The sequence below is a fragment of the Spea bombifrons genome, chromosome 1, assembly GCF_027358695.1.
Source record: "Spea bombifrons isolate aSpeBom1 chromosome 1, aSpeBom1.2.pri, whole genome shotgun sequence".
NCBI lineage: Eukaryota > Metazoa > Chordata > Amphibia > Anura > Pelobatidae > Spea > Spea bombifrons.
In genome coordinates, this window is record NC_071087.1 from 24,256,563 (window position 1) to 24,277,858 (window position 21,296).

General features: G+C 38.6%; 1 protein-coding gene across 1 annotated transcript in view; it reads right to left on the reverse strand.

Annotated features, from left to right (window-relative positions):
- The window catches only part of SGCZ (sarcoglycan zeta), a 331,004-nt gene that overhangs the window by 110,572 nt on the left and 199,136 nt on the right, over positions 1–21,296 (reverse strand). Inside the window, exon 5 of the mRNA XM_053458748.1 lies at positions 9,077–9,268. Within this exon, the coding sequence (XP_053314723.1) occupies positions 9,077–9,268 (192 nt within the window). The remainder of the gene's footprint in view (positions 1–9,076; positions 9,269–21,296) is intronic.

Sequence of the window (21,296 nt, forward strand, 5' to 3'; positions counted from 1 at the left end):
TGTCAATAAGGTTGAAATCAGGGTTCTGTGTGGGCTAGTCAAGTTCTTTCACACCAAACTCATCCAACCTTGTCTTTATGGACATTGCTTTGTGCACTTGGGCTGCAATAGAAAAGGGCCTTCCCCAAACTGTTTCCACAAAGTTGTAATACAATTGTCTAAAAAATATTTGCAGCATTAACATTACCCTTTACAAACCCTGACAAACAGTCCCAGACCATTAATCTTCCTCCACCAAAGTTTGTAAAAGGCACTATGCATTCTATTAGGTAGTGTTCTCCTGGCATCCGCCAAACCCCAGGAGACCTGTCCAGTCAACATCTTAAACATATTGCTCCCCCATATTCCCTGATCTCTGCATCTCTGTAAATGCACCCTGTATGTACAATGCAGATTACATAACCACTTATACAGAAAAGATGGTATTTAATTTTCCACCTTATCACCTTCTTATTTTCAATCAATAAAACATGGCTGAAAACAAACATTTTCAAAAGCTAGATTATGTATACTGTAGAAGTTAAGTCTAACATATCTCATTTTTATTCAATCAATAGTACAATTTCATGGAATGGTAAAATAAAATAATAATAAATAAATACTACGATGAAAACCCTTGTCAAATCACTATTGAATACATTAATGGAAAGATATATTGCCAAAAAAGTTCATAAAAGCAGATTTTCAAACTTCATAAAAAACACATTTACTTTTTAACTGATTGCATCAGTGTAGATCATTATAAACTGAGAATTCTGAAACAGTATAAATATTTGTTAGCAATACATTATTAATAGGAATAGCTAAATAATCTATTTGTGGCGATGTCTAGTTTCAATTATAAAAACTCAAAAGCAAAATGATATAATCTTTTTTTGGGGCATTTTAACTTAATTTGATAAGAAAATATTTTTTCTGTAGTATGGCTAAAAAGTTCTACATTTGCTGCTGTATAATGGTATGCCAATGCCACAATCAAAATGAAATATAGTGCACAATGAAAATGTTAATAGTTTCCCAATGGCAAACTACACATTAATTTCTGCTTCTCATTTTTTATTATGCTTGTCAGAGTATTCATTTATTAGCTTCATTTGCACACATGCTCGCAAACAAAAGAATATAAAACTGATATATTTTCCGTTTATTTGGCATTCTATTTTGGCAGTTCCCTCCCTTTCAGGACAAGATTTAAAGTAAAACAATGACTGCAGTGACTATGTCTTTGTGCATTTTATTGTATTTTTAAAACACATTGCCCCTCACTTTCCATCAATATGCCCCTTTTAATTTATACAGGCTATTTTGAGCACATTATGGATGACATAAGTTGATGCATTAATTGTATTCTAAAATTATTATAAAAAAAAATACTCTGCTTTGGAATTCACTATCATAAATTGCTGAGCTGAAGGAGAAGGTTAATGGAGTAACTCAAAATTTGGTGAAATCAATAATTTCTTTACCTTAGAGAAAGAAAAAACATTGCATTTTGTAAAAAAAAAATTTGGATAATTTTATTTGTAATAATGCAAGAATAGTATGTTAATGGTAAGTTAACCATTAATGTTAATTAAAGTATACTTTAATACATGAAATATATGGCAGTTGTTGATCTATTTTGACCCTTATTTTTATAAAAGAAAGTTTGATAATAAATAAACAGTTCCTTTGATTTCGCTATCATTTCCCAGGTATTCTTCTATTCCCAAGGTCATCAATTAAATCATAATTTGCAACCAAAGTTACACTATGGTAAGTTCCTTTGGACATCCCATCTGCGGTTGGGTAGAACAATGCTCTTCTTGTGAGGTTATGGCACAATGGCGCTAGACATTAACAACAAAATTATACAACTTTTCATGGTCGTGCTACTGTATACTTAGATGTTGTTGTTATGCTTACCGGCTCCGTCGATGTCCCGCGACGGTCGACCGCGGGTGGGCGGCGCGCTCGCGTCTACAGACACACGCCCTCCCCGAGTGACGTGTGTACTACACGCACACGGAGGGGCGTGCGTATAGACGCAGCGCGTTCACGGCGGTCGCATTCGTCTATGCGAACCGCCGTGAGCCGCCCCCAAGACTCTGTTGCGGGAGCTGCCGCGACATGCCGGCAGCACTCGCAGAGTAATAAGCGAGGTGCTGCGGCATGCTCGCGGCGCTCCCGATCTACTAAGTAGTGCGAGACCCGCGATACTCGCGGGTTTAGCACTTGTTTTATTTGTTTTTCCGGCGCCATTATTTGGCGCCGGACGCAGTGACGTCACTCCTCTCCCATTGGTCCCCTGTTTGTTTTGTCCCGCCTTGTCCTTATTTAAACTTTCTCCTGACTTCTGTCTATGCCCGTTCAATGAGCTCTATATGTACTCTGGGTGTATTTTCCTTGCCTTGCCTTTTCGTGTACCGACCTTGGATTGTTTACTGGACCTCGCTACCGTGCTGCCTGCCCCGACCTTGGATTGTTTTCTGGACCTCGCTACCGTGCTGCCTGCCCCGACCTTGGATTGTTTATTGGACCTCGCTACCGTGCTGCCTGCCCCGACCTTGGATTGTTGACTGGACCTCGCTACCGTGCTGCCTGCCCCGACCTTGGATTGTTTGTAGGACTTTGCTCCTGTGCTGCCTGCCGCGACCTTGGACTGTTTAGTGCTGTACCTAGCCCGTCTCTGCATTGTGGGTCCGCTACTGGTGTTGTCTGGTCCCGACTTAACAGTTGTTAATTAAATATCTCAAAACTTGAATGAAATAAACTAGATGTAAAACATTTGATTCTCTCTGACCACAAATGGTCAACCTGCAGAGTAAAGCAGCTGGTTGGTCGATGTTTTTACTTTTAATTTCCAGTATTTTAGATTGTCCAGGCAATTGAAATGAGTATGGATGATTAACAAAGAAACATATATTCAGAGTTTAGAGGGTTATATAATATTTGCTGATAAATGAACTCTGCAAACAATATTTCTCTGCAGATGGACAAATTAAATTTCTGTGTTATATAAATCCTTGACATAACCATATAGCCATTATAGTTTATAGCTTTATTTTTAATACTTACCAATAACTTTTATCACACATATTGCTATCATTTATTTACAGTTTAAAGCATATGAAGAGGCAAGCACTTATGTGTGAAGTACAATTGTAATACATCATTATTGAGGTACAATAGGTATGCTTACATTAGAAATAGAAGTTTGTGCCCTGAGTGTTATGTGCGGCCCTGGGGTAGCACAGGTAGCTGAACCCACGTAGCAGAGACAGAATAGCAGACTCACAAGGTAGTGAAGACAAAGCCAAAATCAGGGAAGTCCAAGATCAGGGCAGGCAGCACTGAAGCAAAGTCGAGGATATCCGAGGTCGGGGCAGGCAGCACAGGATCAAGGCCAAAGACAAGCCAAGGTTCGGTACACGATAGACACAGAGATAGCACAAGTGCTAGAAACACAAAAACTCAGAGCAAACAACAGTAATACTCTTTGAACGGGCACTGCAGTAGTGGAACTGAGGGTTTAAAAGAGAGCAAGGGTGGGAAAGTGGAGTAATGAACCAGTTAACACTGAGAATGGCATCGTCGCGCCCATCATACAACCAACGTCCTGTGTCGGCATGCACACCAACCCGCGAGCATCGCAGGCATGCCGCACCGACACGTACGTCCATGTGCGAGCACCACGGACGTGCCGCAGCGACTCGCTCATACACTTGTGCGTACGCCGTGGACATGCTGCTTTGACGTGCACGTCCACTCGTAATCGTCGCGGGTGTGCCGCGTTGCTGCACATGTCATCCCGGGAACACAGTAGGTGTAACACTGAGGAGGTTACAGTCTAAGTAAGTATTACTTGCAGTATATCATGTACACTGTACACATATTCTTTGTAGATGAAGGTGCTAGAAACATTCCTCAGAGATTTTGGTTTATATGGACATGATGGCATCACGCAGTTGCAAATCTCCCGTTTCACCACATCCCAAAGGTGCTCTATTGGATTGAGATCTGGTGACTGTGGAGGCCAATGGAGTACAGTGAACGTATTGTCATGTTCAAAAAAACAGTTTGAGATGATGTGAACATTGTGACATGGTGCATTATCCTGCTGGAAGTAGCCATCAGAAGATGGGTACAATGTGGTCATTAAGGGATGGACATGGTCAGCAACAATACTCAGGTAGCCTGTGCCCCCCACCATTATACCACCACCAGCCTGAACCACTGATAAAAGACAGGATGGATCAATGCTTTGATGTTGTTTACGCCAAAGTCTGACCCTGCCGTCTAAATGTTGCAATTGGAATCAAGACTCATCAGACCAGGCAACATTCTTCCACTCTTCCATTGTCCAATTTTGGTGAGCCTGTGGGAATTGCAGTAAGTTTCCTGTTCTTAGTTGACAGGAGTGGCATCCGGTGTGGTTTTCTGCTGCTGTAGCCCATCTGCTTCAAGGTTCGACGTGTTGTACGTTCAGACATGGTATTCTGCATACCTTGGTTGTAACGAGTTACTGTTGCCTTTCTGTCATCTCGAACCAGTCTGTCAGAACGAGCTGGGAGTGGAGAGCAGGGTGGAGAACAAGGGTGTATACCAACAGGTATACAAGGGAGTCCGTAATTCAGGGCCAAAGGCAAAAGCAGAAGTAAGGTAGGTGAGCTGGGATCAGGACAGGTAGCAGAGGTGCAATACGGGAGATGAGCCGAGTCAGGATTGGAGAGATACACAGAGTTCAATAAACAAGCCAAGGTCGGATGCCCGGAAGTCATTCAAGTAGATTAGGTAGGTCACACGGGAATTGGAACTGAGCAGAACAAAGCTAGCTAGTCAGCTTAATAACTAAGCATCTAATGAATGGTGTGCTGGGTTTTTATAGGGGCTGTCAGGTAAAGCTCATGTCTCCGGCTCCAGAGTGATCCTACCTTCTCCATAGTTCAGCAGTTTCTAAAATACTCAGACCAGCTCTTCTGGCACCAACAACCATGCCACTTTTTAAAGTCACTTAAATCTCTTTTATTCCCCCTTCTGATGCTCGGATTGAACTTCAGCAATTTTTACCACGTTTACATGCCTAAATGCATTGAGTTGCTGCCATTTATGTTAACAAGCAATTGAACAGGTGCACCTAATAAAGTGGCCAGTGAGTGTATATACACAATGGGATACATTTGTACTATACATTTATCTAAACTGTGTATCTTCTGAAATAGAACAATGTGACATTAAACTTGTGTGCTTGCAGTGATCGGTTCATTTGCGTTGATGCAACGGCAGTAAAGTATGTAAATTAAATTACTCTGCCTGCAGGACCAAACTAAAGACAATGAGCATAGTCCATATAGCTTTGTAGAACATCAAAAACATTTGCGCTAAATTTTCAATTTAATCTTTAATCGCTTAAAAAAACAGAACAAAAAATAGTTGTAAATTAATCACATATTACCAATGCCCATGAACATATTGGCCTGAATATTAGGCTGACATTTTCTCCAAAATCCATTTAAAAAAATGTTATTATTTTTGTCATTATTTATTTATAAAAGTAATGTATTCGTTTTAATTGAGATTTTACCATTTAACATATTGAAAATCAATTTTACACAATATAAGACCAGTTTATGATTAAGGGCAGCCTATATCTAGGTATAATCTAATTGTCAAAAATCCAATAATTGCAAAAAAAGTATTGTAATAATTGAAGCTAGACATGAGTGGCTGATTGTTGGAATAAATCACATTGTACTTCAAATGTTATTTTTCTGAAGTCACTAAGCCTGACGGGCCGTAATTACTTCAGCCACATACTTCACAGGTTACTGAACCAATGCCTTCGATTCACTACAAGACACCTAGAATTGGCTCACTAGATTGTTCTAGTCACCAACTTTAACATTTGATTGCATAGACCGGTTGACTGAAAAGAATTTGTTCTGCATTCATAAAAGCATTTTAAAATAATTTTCGTTTCAGAACAAGAACTGTAGCACAATGGATCTTAAAATCTGACACTGGCAAATGCATTTCAGTTATGAAACAATAATTTGAAGAAAACTATTGATAAAAATAAAATTGCTTAGTTCTTTGCATTTTTTGCCCCTGGCTATTTCAATAATAACACATTGGTTACACAAATTTCTAATTACTATAAACATACTTTGCTTTAAGGCGCTTGATATATTGATCAAAATATTTATAAAGGATTTAGAACAATGTCTCCGATTGAATTTTGTTTTGTAACATTTCTATAGGAAATAAAACTTTATGATTGACATTTGCAGAGCTTAAAATACATTTGCAGGATCCAACAGAATATTGCTACATTCTTAATTAATGAGGAATATGTGACAGCCACATTGCAAATCCAAATAGTAAAATACCTGAAATTATGTATGCAAAATTTACATTTCAACTCTTTGTAACTACAAGGTAACTTTCATATAAATACATTTTTGTGTGGCAGAAACAGCTGCAACTCGATGCATCTATTACATAGGAGGTATATATATTAAGAGAAATAACGAACACTTGATTTGCTTCATATACCAACATTTCAAATGGCCAAAAAGGGGCACTTCAATAAAATGCAGTATGGTTAGAGAAGTAATTAAGGAAAGGGCCTTAGGCTTAGGAAAGAGTGGGGCTAACCATGTAAATGGGTGAGGCTAGCCATGCAAGGGGGTGGGTCCATCAGCTATAAGGGTGGGGCTGGCCTTAGATATCTTAACCCCTTCGTGACAATGGCTGATTTTATTTTTTATCCCCTTTATGAAAATGGCTGTTTTAACATTTCTGCGGCAGTGGTGACTCTAGGAACAATATATAGGGGGCACATAAGATATCACAGTCAAAACTGGGGGGGGCACAAATAAAATAACTTCCACCACTAAATCATGCCACTGACAATTTTTATATATATATATATTTATAAATAAGATGCCAAACTACCAGAATATTGCAGTATGCAATGATACCTTTTTATTTGATTAACATAATAGTTAAAAGACAAGCTTTCAAAAGTCTTCCTTTCTTGCTCAGGTATTGCTTCAGACCTGAGAAAGAGAGAAAAACTCTCAAAAGCTTTTCTTTAAACTTTACAAATAAGTGCAAAGGCAGAGCGACAGGCTCTCACGCTGTTGTGAGCAGAGCCGTAGCTAGTTCCTATTGCGCTTGAGGCAAGAATTGAATATTGTGCCCTCGTTATTTATTTTTGTTACAGAAGTTATTTTATTGACACTGCCCTTGTACACTGCTTTTACACACACCTGCCCATAAACACACATATACACATACATACACTGCCCTTACACGCTGGCTTTACAAATACCTGCCCATAAATATACATATAGACATACATTGCCCTTACACATGACTGCCCATACACACTGCCTTTTACAAATGCCTACCCATAAACAGACACATACACTGCCATTACACACGACTGCCCACACACACTGCCTTTACACACACACATATACACATGCATTGGTCTTACACACACCTGCCCACACACACTGCCTTTACACACACCTGTCCATAAACCCAGATAAACACATACACAGCCTTTTAACACATCAAGGCATTACAGCAACACTGTTTGGGTGCACAAAGCAAACATAGTTCGCTTTCTACAGCCGTTTAAATCCATGTCAACTGTCGATTGTCACTAAGTGAATATTTTTGTGGGACACTTGGGAAGCATGTTTTATAGAACAATTGCTTTAGATTTGTAACTCTGCCCCAGAGCTTCTTTTCAGAAATACAGGGTTTCGGTTGTCTGAGTTACTTGTGCAATACGCAAGAACAACAGAAAAGGAAACAAAACTAAAAAGTCCTAAAAGTCGATCCAGTGCTTGTAAGTGTTCACGTGGGTCAAAACATACCAAAGCAGAACAAAAAACAATAGCTTGACGTGTTTCGCACTAACATGCGTAATCATAAAATGTGCAATACCACAAAAACATTTTCAAAAATATCTCAATGTAATGCCAAGGATAATAGCATTAGTCAGGAAGTATAAACCCAAATAAGAGTGGTAAAGAGTGGTAAGCCCAAAGATATACAGCTGCATACACATATACTATTCCCTTTTCCTCCTAAGTAGATTCATATACCTCAATTAGCTCTCCAAGTTTTAGCCAACTTAAATCAATACATATTTCAAAATGAAATATTTACACATCACACCCATAGTAAGCCACCAGACTACTTCAATTGTAAATGTTATGATTTACATAGATGTATTTATTGCTACACCACATTCATGGTCAATTCCATAGGGAAGATTTTCTATCATATATATTTGATATAGTAATACAATTATATCTTTATTAAAACATAACTATTTCAAATCATATGCATTATTATCTGCAAAAGAAGGAAAAAAATTAACACAAGGGAAAAAAACATCAAAAGAAATGTCAGGAAGTATAAAGGTACTCACAATACAGGCTGTATCACATTGGCTATGATGTGCTTTAACTGTGGCAGTGACCTGCACTAACATCAATTAAAATCATCCCTTTGATGTTATCAGGCACACAGTTGTTTGAATGCGGAATCTGTATGTGCTGTGCTGTGTTCTAAAAGTGTAAGTGAGGTTGAGCAGTTAGCAATCATTTTTTGGAATTGGGCGCTGGTAGCTGAATGGCTTGTGATTTATCATATGCCTTTTCAGCAAGTTTGACTTGTTTATGAGTCACTTAATTAAGTAAAATGTGTCTTTGTTTTACCTGTAGTGGTCAGTTCTTTCATGTTTTAGGTATCTGGTTGTTCACTGTTATTTGGAAATGTGATTATTGGATATGGATGGGAAGCTTTTTTTGGCATGTGACAATAGTGATCACCACAGATTTTCTTACAACATTTCTTGTCAGTGCAATGGGTTTAGACCTTTTCAGCTTAAGTACTGATGCCACCATTAACAAATATGTAATTAATGTACTTTATTATTGATAATTTATTCATTTGCTCCTTAGTTTTATTAACAATAGCCAATTGCTATTAATTGCAATTAATGGAGCATTACAACATTATGAATTAACTTTTTTAGTAATTAAAATTTCAAGGTAAAAGCGTTGATACTTACCACTGTGAAATTCATAACTTTTAAAATCCATATTGTCATTGCTAAATTAACAATCATGGTGACCAACAGAAGCAGGACAAAGAAGTATAAACACCGCTTTCGCCACCCATAAATCCCCACAGGATAAAATTGAGTATTTTCATTGCGAAGATTATTTTGCTGTGTGGCCAAAATATACTGTTCTCGTGTCATCTGAAAGAAATATTTAAAAAAAAGGATCAATTAGAAAAATAATGCATATAAACTAATGTAGCAGAAGCTGTAGTATAAATAAATAAAAACAATGCGGGATAATTTAAATGATACTAAAATAGGTCTGGAAAACTACAAAGGTAATCTGAAGAAATTGCATAAGAGTTAATATAGATCATTGTCATTAAAAACAGAATAAAAGTGGTATCTAAATGCATCGTCAAAATGTAATCAATAACATCAATAGATTTGATGTTTTTAATGTGTATAACCTTATAATTTAAAAGTAGTTTTAACATCATTGTATTCTTGGGTTGCCAAGTAGCTGGGTGGATACCCTGACCAGTGCTACAGAGACACTGTTTTTGCAATGAGAAGGCTCTCTCCCCTGACAGTAGATGTTATAGTAGAGCTGACTCCTTACTATCAGACACAGTGTGACAGCTTCCAAGAAGCACTGATACATTTATAAGGAAAGCAAGGGGTAGGCAGACCTTGGAAAAACAACTGTTTGACTGTAATTAACCTTTTACGATGAGGGATTGCAAAACTTCTATGTGTGTTTTACCTCGTCAATACTGGAGTGCAAACTTGCCAAATATGTGTTTGGGCATGTGGCACCAAGGATGTTGTGTGGAGTGCTGGGGGAATGTACTTGCTTTCTTTAAATTTATTGTGTCCCATTGGTGATTCCGCATGTGCAACCTTGGAGGGAAGGCTGCATGTCCGTTGTATTGAAAGCTATACATTGGCTGTATTGGATTGCGTGATAATGTGTGGAAGACAAAACTACATGTGCACCACATTGAAAACAACACACAGAAGTTATACGTTGACCATGTTGGAAAGCGTGGTGACGTATACAGAAATATACAATGCTGGGGCTATATAAAATAGAACATTAGAAAGGATCAAACTATAAATGTTTTTTCCTCCTGAAGAAGCCACATAGAGGCGGAACGCGTTTTTTTGTGATATATATTTTATTGTTTATTTTATTGTTATATTTATTTATTTCTGTTTCTCTATCTTACGCCCCTGCAGCTACAGGCATTTGCAGATTTGGTATATGCCAACTTTTGTGGAAGCACCTTGGAAAACTAAAGCACTTTAATAAAGTACTTTGAGAAGTACTTTTGATAAAGCACTTTATAAAGTTTTTCTGATCAAGACAACATCGTCATCTTTAGATCATTTGTTTATTTGCACATCTCAGATTATGTGCAATATATCTTGTAACTGTTTGGGATTTTATTAATTTAATTTGGCTGTGATGGTACGATGCCATTATAGCCTGTCTTTTGATTTTTGATATCATGGAAGTAAAAGCCTATCTTCATTATTCTTATAATCTGACCTCAAATAGAGATCTGACTACAAGACCAAGATCCACATCCCCCGCAGCTCTGCAGGGGACCTAGATCCTCCTCTCTGGCAGCCAGTGGACATCTGCGCCATGCACACAGACAACCTCTGCTGCTGCTGGCACTTCCTCTGGGGCTTCTATGATGGAGATTGTCTACGCGCACGTTCATTGGCTGCCAGAGAGAAGGATCCTTTTAATTTTTTTTACATGTTTGAGGATGATAAGTGCAAGTGGCATATTAGTAACAATTTTTTTCAAATCTGGCCATCCTGTCAGGTCTTATTTAGGGCAACTTTGAAGACATTCAATTCAATTTACACCCATCAAACCATGTATTTTTGAAAACTAGACAACCCAGGGTATTTCAAATGCTCTAATTCTATAACCAGCCTTTGTCAAATTTGTGGTAGCATTTTTTGTGTTTTGTTTCACATTGTACACATTGTACATACAGGCATGAATTTATATCTGCCTGGTATATGCCACTGCCAAACAACACCCGAAATATGAGTACAGTGACACCACCCATACATAGGTTTGTCAGTTGTTTGGAGTCTAAAAGGCATGAGCAAATGTTATTATTTAAACTCTTTCCATGCCTTAATTCTACCACCAGTCTTTGTTAAAGTTTGTGGTAGTAAATTTGTGTGTTTGTTTTTCACACATACATTGTACTTTATCATGACTTTACATCTCCTGACAAATAGGCAAATATCGTTTCTCAGAGCTGTACGTCCATGTGCTCGATTAACATGGTGATACACATGTATCCAGCAGCAGTATTAAAAAAAAGCATTTGGCACTCTGGGTCAACATTGCCAAATGTATGACAAGTATAACAGGTGTGCAAAGCACTATATGTTTTTTGTGCCTGGCAATTCATACCGATTATAGTAAATACATGTTATGTGCATCTATAATCATATCTGAAGCTTTGGAAGCCTATGCGGTTTTACTTCTTATTCTATGGAACATTAATTCTGTGGCGGTATGGGATGTGGAGAGCACAGAGAGAGTGAAGAATACATATCATAGTTAAAGAATCATAAGCATTGCTAACACCAGCACAGGAAAACATGTGTCCCATCATAATGGTGTAATAGGATAAAAGATACAAAACCCTATGCAGGTTATATTAATGAGACAGGAATCCTAAGTCTTGTTTCTTTAGTGTTGAAATGGTCAGTCATCTTGATTTCAAATGTCTTTAGGGATTTTTGAAGTTCCCTTGTTTTTTCTGCCTGGTGTGATGACCAACTGGGGGTGCGGGTTGGGGTGGCTATTGGGGTGTCTATTGGGTATGCATGTAAATGTATCCTTATATTTTTGGCTACCTCTCCCAGTTAACACCCTGCTTCACCCTTATACACTGTTTCGTAAACTCAGCATTCACAAAAGGGTGTTAAAGTGAAATATAGACATTCAAAAAATAATAATTCAAAGGAACTTTGTTGAGCTTTTTTTCTTAAGCTACAACTAATAGTTTTGACATCAGTGTCAACTAGGCTTAAGTCAGCATGTCTTTTCTGATACTGCAATCTACTTGGCTTTATGTTGTCAATTAGAATTCCACATTCCTGCTAAGTCAATACAATTAGATTACTACAGAGACTTCATTACAGCCACAAGCAGGACTGAAACTAAGGTGTATACAATTTTCTCCCTGTGATCCCAACACAGCTTAACAGTTATTACAACAATTGCATAGAATATCACACTAAATCCCATTTCTTAGAGATAGTATTAAAAAAATAATTTTCATAATAACCTGAGATGATTTCATAAGTGCATACAATTTTCTAACATTTAGTCTGAAAAGATTATAAAACATAGTCTTAAATCCTCTAAATCTGTAAAACCGAAAGCCTAAACTCTAAAAGCTTTCATTGTTTTCTACAGAAGTTTCTGTTTTCTTTCTTTTTTTGTTATGCAACCCCCTAACTTAATCAGATTGAATATATATTTTTTAGTGGCACACATTTTTAATTTCTTTGTTGGAGAATTCCTTGTTGCTTTGACCCAATCACTGCTTCAAAGGGCTTTGATGAAGATGAAAGTTCTCTGACAATGCCCTTGCCATTCCCTTTTCATGACATTTACCCATGTTTGAAGTGAAACTTAATGCAGAAACACTTTTCGTTTGCAAGCCTTTCGGTTTTTGTCACATCGCCTGCTCAGTTGTTTTTCTGACCTTATTGAAAATCAGACTATATTCTTCAAACACTTTTCTTTGTCTGTTACAAACATACTCTATATATAGTGACTTACAATAGTAACATATAAGCATTAATACCACTGACATATCAATGTATGTCTGTCCTTTACAAGACAATACTAGTATGGTAGATGACTAAGGCTAAAAATAAAGTTTATCTCTGAAAGTAAGTGACAAAATAGAATGCTCACGGATGAAAGTTGGAAGAGAACTTACATTATGTAAGCTATATGAATATTGTGCTCTTTTTTATTTTGGTTTCCCTTTGATGCTTGATTAGATGTTGTTTTTACAGTGACCAAAACACATACCCTAATAGCAATCATTAAAGGGAATGCATTTATGTATTATGTTTTGGGGAATTTACTTACTCATTTAATGACCTTTCTTATTCATGGGACAAGTTATTAGACATGTAAAAATGGGCCAAAAAGATTCAGACACACTTTTTGGTTAATTTTTGGCCCATTCCTTTTCAGGCAACAAATTACATTCCCTGCCCATTTGCTTCGGACGTAAATCGAGGGGCATTTTTAATTCGAGAACAAAATTTATTGCCTGGTGCCCACATTTTCTCTCACTCTCCCACACTCTTATTTCTGTTCACACTCACCCTCCCTAATTGCTTCCCTACCTTCTCTGCCGAACACTTCCGATTTTACAAATGCTTGATCTTCACCTTCTCTCTTTTATCTTCATGTGAACCTCTGTGAACATAACCTGGAACGGACTTCGACCAAAAAGGCTGCGCTTCCGGTGGCATCCTTTCACTTGATCCTTCAAGGAAGAGGATGTCACAAAAAGCGCTGCAATGTCGGAAGTTCACCTTAGGGCAAAATAGTGGTGCTTTCGTTGACGTCTCCTCACCCGATGGTTGGATCAGACATAACCTTGTGCTAACGTCCACTAAAATGACAGTTCCCTAATGTGAACTTCAGCCAAAATGGTGGTGTCCTCTCACCGATTGGAGGATCAGGGGAGAAGACGTCACCATAAGTGCCACAATTTTGCCCTAAGGTGACTGGAAGTGACTGTCAGACACTAGCAGAAAGGAGCCAACCCTACAGTAGATATGTATATTACCCCAGTGCAGAGCCAGCTCATCTTTCTTATCATCTCAGACAAGAAGGATCAGAAGGCTTTAGGTCACAAAGTGCGCTCTGATTGGGTGTTCAGCAATCTTCTTTTTCCCTTAATACACTACTCAACTCTTCCTTTTCCTCCATGTTGCATGGGCTTGTGTGTTTAGTCTATGATGCCGATTCTTTGTCTTGTCTTCTATGATGTGTGAAGCTGAATAAAGTTTTGAATTTTTAACGGGTGTATTGTTACTATTTATGGGCATGACACAACTGCTTAGAAGCTTTGCAAATTTTGTTTATTCTGGAGGGGAAACGTTGCAGCAGCACTGATTTTGGTCGTGCGTGACTATTACCTGTGTGTGGGTAAGACACTGGTTATCCATTTGGAAATAGCGAATCTATTAAATATATTCTTCTCTGCTGTATTCACAGAGGAAAATGAAATGCCAGGTAATATACAGCAGGATGAGATAAATGCCCCAGTACATGTCGCCTGTCTAACCCAGGAAGAAGTGCAGTGCCGCCTAAAAAAAATCAAAATAGACAAATCACCAGGTCCAGATGGCATTCACCCCCGCGTTCTAAGGGAGTTAAGTAATGTAATAGACAGACCCCTATTTCTAATATTCAAGGACTCTATAGTGACCGGGTCTGTTCCCCAGGACTGGCGCATTGCAAATGTTGTGCCAATATTCAAAAAGGGGACAAAAAGTGACCCGGGGAATTATAGGCCTGTTAGTTTAACTTCTGTTGTATGTAAACTGTTTGAGGGTTTCCTAAGAGATGCTATTTTGGAGAATCTCAATGAAAATAAATGTATGACTCCATATCAGCATGGGTTTACAAGGGATCGGTCCTGTCAAACTAACCTGATCAGCTTTTATGAGGAGGTGAGCTCAAGACTGGATCGGGGAGAATCGCTGGATGTCGTATATCTTGATTTTTCCAAAGCATTTGATACGGTGCCACATAAAAGGCTGGTACATAAAATGAGAATGCTTGGGCTGGGGGAGAATGTGTGTATGTGGGTAAGTAACTGGCTCAGTGATAGGAAACAGAGGGTGGTTATTAATGGTACATACTCTGAGTGGGTGACTGTTACTAGTGGGGTACCACAGGGGTCAGTTTTGGGTCCTATTCTTTTTAATATATTTATTAATGACCTTGTAGAGGGATTGTATAGTAAAGTATCAATCTTTGCAGACGATACTAAGCTCTGTAGCGTGGTTAACACAATAGAGGACAGTGCACGATTACAAATGGATCTGCATAGGTTGGAGGCTTGGGCTGGGATGTGGCAGATGAGGTTCAACACGGATAAATGTAAGGTTATGCACATGGGGAAGAAAAATCCAGGCTGGGAATATGTATTAAATGGGAAAACACTGGGGACGACTGACATGGAAAAGGACTTAGGAGTCTTGGTTAACAGTAAATTTACCTGTAGCGACCAGTGTCGGGCAGCTGCTGCTAAGGCAAATAAAATCATGGGGTGCATCAAAAGGGGCATGGATGCCCATGACAAGGAAATAATTCTACCATTGTACAAGTCACTAGTCAGACCACACATGGAATACTGTGTACAGTACTGGGCACCAGTGTACAAGAAAGATATAGTGGAACTGGAGAGGGTTCAAAGACGGGCAACCAGAGTAATAAGGGGAATGGAAGGACTGCAGTACCCAGAAAGATTATCAGAATTAGGGTTATTTAGTTTGGAGAAAAGACGGCTTAGGGGGGACTTAATAACTATGTATAAATATATAAGGGGGCAGTACAGAGATCACTCCCAGGACCTATTTATACCCAGGACTGTATCTATAACAAGGGGACATCCTCTACGGCTGGAGGAAAGAAGGTTTCTACACCAGCACAGACGGGGGTTCTTTACAGTAAGAGCGGTGAGACTATGGAACTCTCTGCCAGAGGAAGTGGTAATGGTAAACTCAATAAAAGAGTTTAAAAGGAGCCTGGACGTGTTTCTTGAAAGCAATAATATTACAAGTTATGGATAGTAGATTAATAGGGACAGAACGTTGATCCAGGGATTTATTCTGATTGCCATATTTGGAGTCGGGAAGGAATTTTCCCCCTGGTATGGGGCAATTGGCATCTGCTTCATAAGGGTTTTTTGCCTTCCTCTGGATCAACACGGTAGGGACACAATATGTATATAGGTTGAACTTGATGGACTTTGGTCTTTTTTCAACCTTATGAACTATGTTACTATGTTACTATGTTAAATTTGATGTTAAAAGTCACAGGCTGTGCAGGAAGACTCCAGCCCCAGACAGAAATGAAGTCTCTTAAAGTGCAAAGGCTGATATCAACTCTGGGTCAGTTATGCTGACTTTTTGGCAAAAAAAGCTTTTTGTTTGGAACTCAATAAAGCCATGTGTCTATGTACATATCAATGTAGTAAATTATATAGTTCAGATAAAACAAACTATGTAGTTGAACAAAAAACAACATTAATTCAAAATGTTGTTCTGGTTGGAACATTGTGACAATATAATTGAGTATTATTATAAAAAGGTTTGCTTAGAATGTTAGATGACTGAACAGTCCCATTTAAAATATCCTTTGGGTTTATAAATACTCTACTTACATTACTTTCTCTTGATAAAATCCTTTACCGCAGATTATAAAATTTAAGTAGCATGAAAGTGATATCTGGTCTCGCACTGTTTACTGTATATGCATTTGAAAGACAGCAGAAAATGTACTATTGCATTCTACTTTTTCTTGAATTAATTTTGTTTCAACAAAGCAATTGAATTTTCTGCTAAATCAGGAACGCATCACCATCAAAAACGTGATTCTCTTTGCAAAGTAAAAGTCTTCATCCACTGACTTGTCTCTAATGGAGTTAAAGATGGAACTATACTTGAATTCCCAGATGCCTCAGTCCCTTAAACCATTATTGACATACTGAATAATTTTGGGACCCCATGTGAATGTAGGTAGGTTTGTCTTTAGAACTACAGACAATTGGTATTTTAATTGTACCACCACTGCTGCAAAACCGGATCAGAAGGTCTTGTTGGCCGATCAGATTCCTTGTTGCACTGCTGCTCAAAGGGCTGTTGAAGAAATCAAAGATTTCTCTTGTAATATGCCCGTTCACACTAATTAGGCTGATACAGCCTCCATAGTATCTTTACCCTGCACCATATATCTTTCTGGAAGAGGAGATGGCAGCCATTGAGGTGCTAGGAGTGGCTAGCAAGTTGCTGTGAGTCAGGCCTAGTGGGCGTAAAATTACCACTGGAGCAGGTACTTTATTAACCCCTTAAGGACAATGGGCGGTCCCTAAACCCATTGAAAACAATGCATTTTGAGCCCGTACGTGTACGGGCTTTGTCATTAAGGGGTTAAATAAAATTGCTTTCCATTTTCGTTCTGGCTCATTGATTCATTTATGATATATATTATGTATCTGTGCACCGTTTCTTTGACAGAGGAGGGCAAGTTAACAGTGTTTCAGCTGCATACTGAGGAGCTCTCGGGTTAAGAACGGCTTCCAAAGTCTCCCAGTTACTTCTCTCTTTCTCCAGGGAGGTGGAAGTGGCTTTTAGCCCTGCCCACTCCTCCTCCACTTCTCCTTAAACTCAATGCTGCTTGGGGCTAGCCCTGCCCCTATATTCAGCTAGCCTTGCACACAATGTTACCACCGCTCCCTCACAAAGCCACTTCCTTACATGTGTGAGAGCCCCAGGTAGTTCAGGGCTGGAATAGCAATAAAAATAAGTCCTGGAAATAACTAAAACCCAGCCCCAGACATAATTGAATACTAGCCCTATATTTTATGGTGCCATTATTGGGCACAAGTCAATATTTTTTGTTCAGAATAGAGACAAACCATGCAGTTTTAAAGTATATTTGAAAAACCTATTAGTGATACATATGAAAACACCCTAATATCATTGTGGCCCATGACATCATGTAATGGATTGAAGCCAACTGGGACCACCAGTATAGTCCAAATAATGTGAAAAAATATTTTAAGTATGACATTTATTACTTTCAAGTAAAATAAGTTACTGAAAACAAAGTTCTTTAACACACAGAAATAAATTTCACAGTAGATAAGTGCAAACACATTTGTAGCTCTTCTAAAACCATGTAAGAGGGAGGTTGAGGGGGGGGGGTTGTGTGTGCTCCATGAATGATCAAATCAGAGTGTGTGTGTGTATATATATGAAAGTGTAGAATTGGTGGGTGTGTGTATGTATATTTGTATGTATGTGCAAAGAGTGCATGCATGTGCATGTGATCATCATACCCACTCACCCACATCATAATTCATTATCATTCCCCACCACAATCATTATCCACCTGCAACCATATTCATACCTCCACATCATCATTCATCCCCAACCATCATTTCAATTCCCTACCATTATCACTCCATATTGCACCATATATGACACATATATACACATTCTCTCACAACACAAACACACCTTTACACACTTACCATTATGATAACACTCGCACACTCATGCTAACAGACACACTTATACATACTAACACATATGTTGTGTTATGTGACACTGTTACATTCTCACCTCTGTGAATGGGGCATTCCCAGTCAGACTAGACCATCTCTAAGAATTTTGGAGGTCAGCTCGCCCCTGGAGGAACGGCCTCAAGACCTGGTAAGTTCCCTGGTATATTAATTTAATTTAACACTTTCATATTTTCCCAAGGATTCAACTACTTATAACCTCTATCCAGTCTATCTATGTAACGTTCCACCCTTTGCAGTCTGGAATTCTGTTCACTCTGTGCTGCTCATTTTCCATTACCAACCACTAGTGGTAACTAGATTTTGTTCCTGATCTGTTCCTGATCTGTTCCTGAGTTCCGTCCAGCGCCCCACAAGTGGACTCCCATGCTGAGTGCCCTGCAAGTGGGCTATCTGCCGTGTGCCCTGTAAGTGGGCTTACCTGTCATGTGCGTCCCATCCAAAGGGCTACCTATCGTGTACGCCCCATCCAGAGGGCTACCTGTCTTGTGCGCCCAATCCAGAGGGCTACCTGACGTGTGTGCCCCATCCAGAGGGCTACCTGCTGTGTGTGCCCCATCCAGAGGGCTACCTGCCGTGTGCGCCCCATCCAGAGAGCTACTATCTGTGTGCGCCCAATCCAGAGGGCTACTATCCGTGTGCCCCGCCAGCAGGCTTCCAGCCTAGAGACTTTCCATCTGTTTATGTTGTTTTATCATCATCTGCAATACAGATCTTACCTGCATATTCTGTCTGTGTTTTATTTCTTGTGCCTGTCTGGAACAACCCCAAGCCATCATGCATCGTGGGGTACAGACGGAGCCCCTTGTATGCCCTGCACTCCTATCAGATCTGTTTACCCAGTTTGTGACAATCTATTTATAAATTACAGTGGTTGTGTGTCATATTTTGACAAACAAGCTGACTAAATTTAAAGTTTCAGATGTTGTGGAAAAAACCCTTCAAAATATTCAAGATTTGTGGAAAGCAAACACACAAAACCAATTTAACAAAACAAAAACAAAGTCTCAGTTTAAATTCCTAGCCAAATATATTATGTTTGTAGGTATATATATGTGTGTTCAGTGCTTCATCTGCATATGCGTGAACTCTTGGCATCATCGGTATATGATCAAAATTAATATAACCATTCTAAATTAATTTGAAGGATACATTTCTGCAACGCACCAGACCAGAGTTCTCTAGTATAATTACATATATGGTAGATGTGAGTATTTTGGCTTAGGCTAGGGCAAAGCCTACTTGTAAGCCATACAGCGGGCAAAGAGGGCAGACTGCACCAATAATGAAGGCTGCTTATTGCATAAGCGGAACTCCACCAAATCCACCAAATCCACCAAATCCCTTAAATAACAAAGGTAATTAGTGACAGCGCTCAAAAAAAAATAAAGTTGTGGGGGGAAAAGAAGGAAAAAACAAAACATATCAATAAATAAAATTGTATCAAAGATATACTTCCCAAAACCTTTGTTTCCAGATGATATATGTTCTCAAGAATTCTAGGTACTTAAAAGAAAAAAAAGAAAATAGAAAAACAGGGAACTTTATGGTGTAGCATGCACAATAACAAGTGGTATATGTGATATTTTTGATATATGTGAGTATAGGAGAGACTCTTACACTTTGCAGGTAAATGCCTGGCCTCTTTGTATTTTGTTTCTTTATAAAGCAACTTTCAGGTGTTCCTGACGGCGTACATGAAACCAGTTTTCGCCAAAAAAAAATCAGAGGGCAGATACCAGGAGGTTAAAAAGTATAAATATATTTTTAATCTTGAATAAAACATTGAATAAAATCTGGCTTGATAAAAACCCCTGAGCGGGTTAAAACATCGCCACACGTTTGGAATAAAATTGCGCTCATTTATCCTATTGCTGAGCGTCTTTCAAATTTGTACCTCATAAGCCATGACATCTTTACCTATGCATACACAAAACTGCTAATAAACAGGAGATGCATTATAGTGATATCGATTTAAGAGGAATATGGGCCTCCTCCCTCACTACTCTTTTGAGAGTGCCTTTAGACCAATAGGGATCCTAAAATGGAAAAACTTAGGAGAAATTTGCCTTTTATGCTTAATATTTTCTTCCTTCTACAAGTGCAAGCCAAGCAGTAATGCTACTACCATCAAAGCATCTAGATTTATTCCTACTCTTGTCTACATAGCTGAAATGGCCAAACCAAGTATCTAAACAAATAATGAATAAATGTTTGAACAGTTTTAGCATATCTAACTAATATCTGAGTTTCCAACAAGCAGTATTCACCTCTGTATCTAATTCAGTGTGAACCATTACTTGTAATGTGTAAAAACTGTATATGGATTCAATAGTCCAAACATATGGCATATGGCAATCATATGGCAATCATATGGCATGTAAGGGAGAACATATAGTTACATAGTTACATAGTTACATAGTTATGTAGGCTGAAAAAAGACATGCGTCCATCAAATTCAGCCTTTCCTATATCTGTTAATTTGTTGCTGTTGATCCAAAAGAAGGCAAAAAAAACCCCGTTTCGCTCTTTCCAATTTTGCACTAACCAGGGGAAAAATTTCCTTCTTGACCCCAAAATGGCAGTCAGATTTCTCCTTGGATCAATAAGCTGTTTCCCCATAGTTAAAGATTATATCCCTGAATATTATGCTTATCCAGGTATCCATCCAGTTGCAGTTTAAACGTCTGTACAGACTCCGATAAAACGACCTCTGCAGGCAGAGAATTCCACATCCTTATTGTCCTTACTGTAAAAAACCCTTTCCTCTGCCTTAGACTAAATCTCCTTTCTTCCAGTCTGAATGCATGACCACGTGTCCTATGCATAGTCCT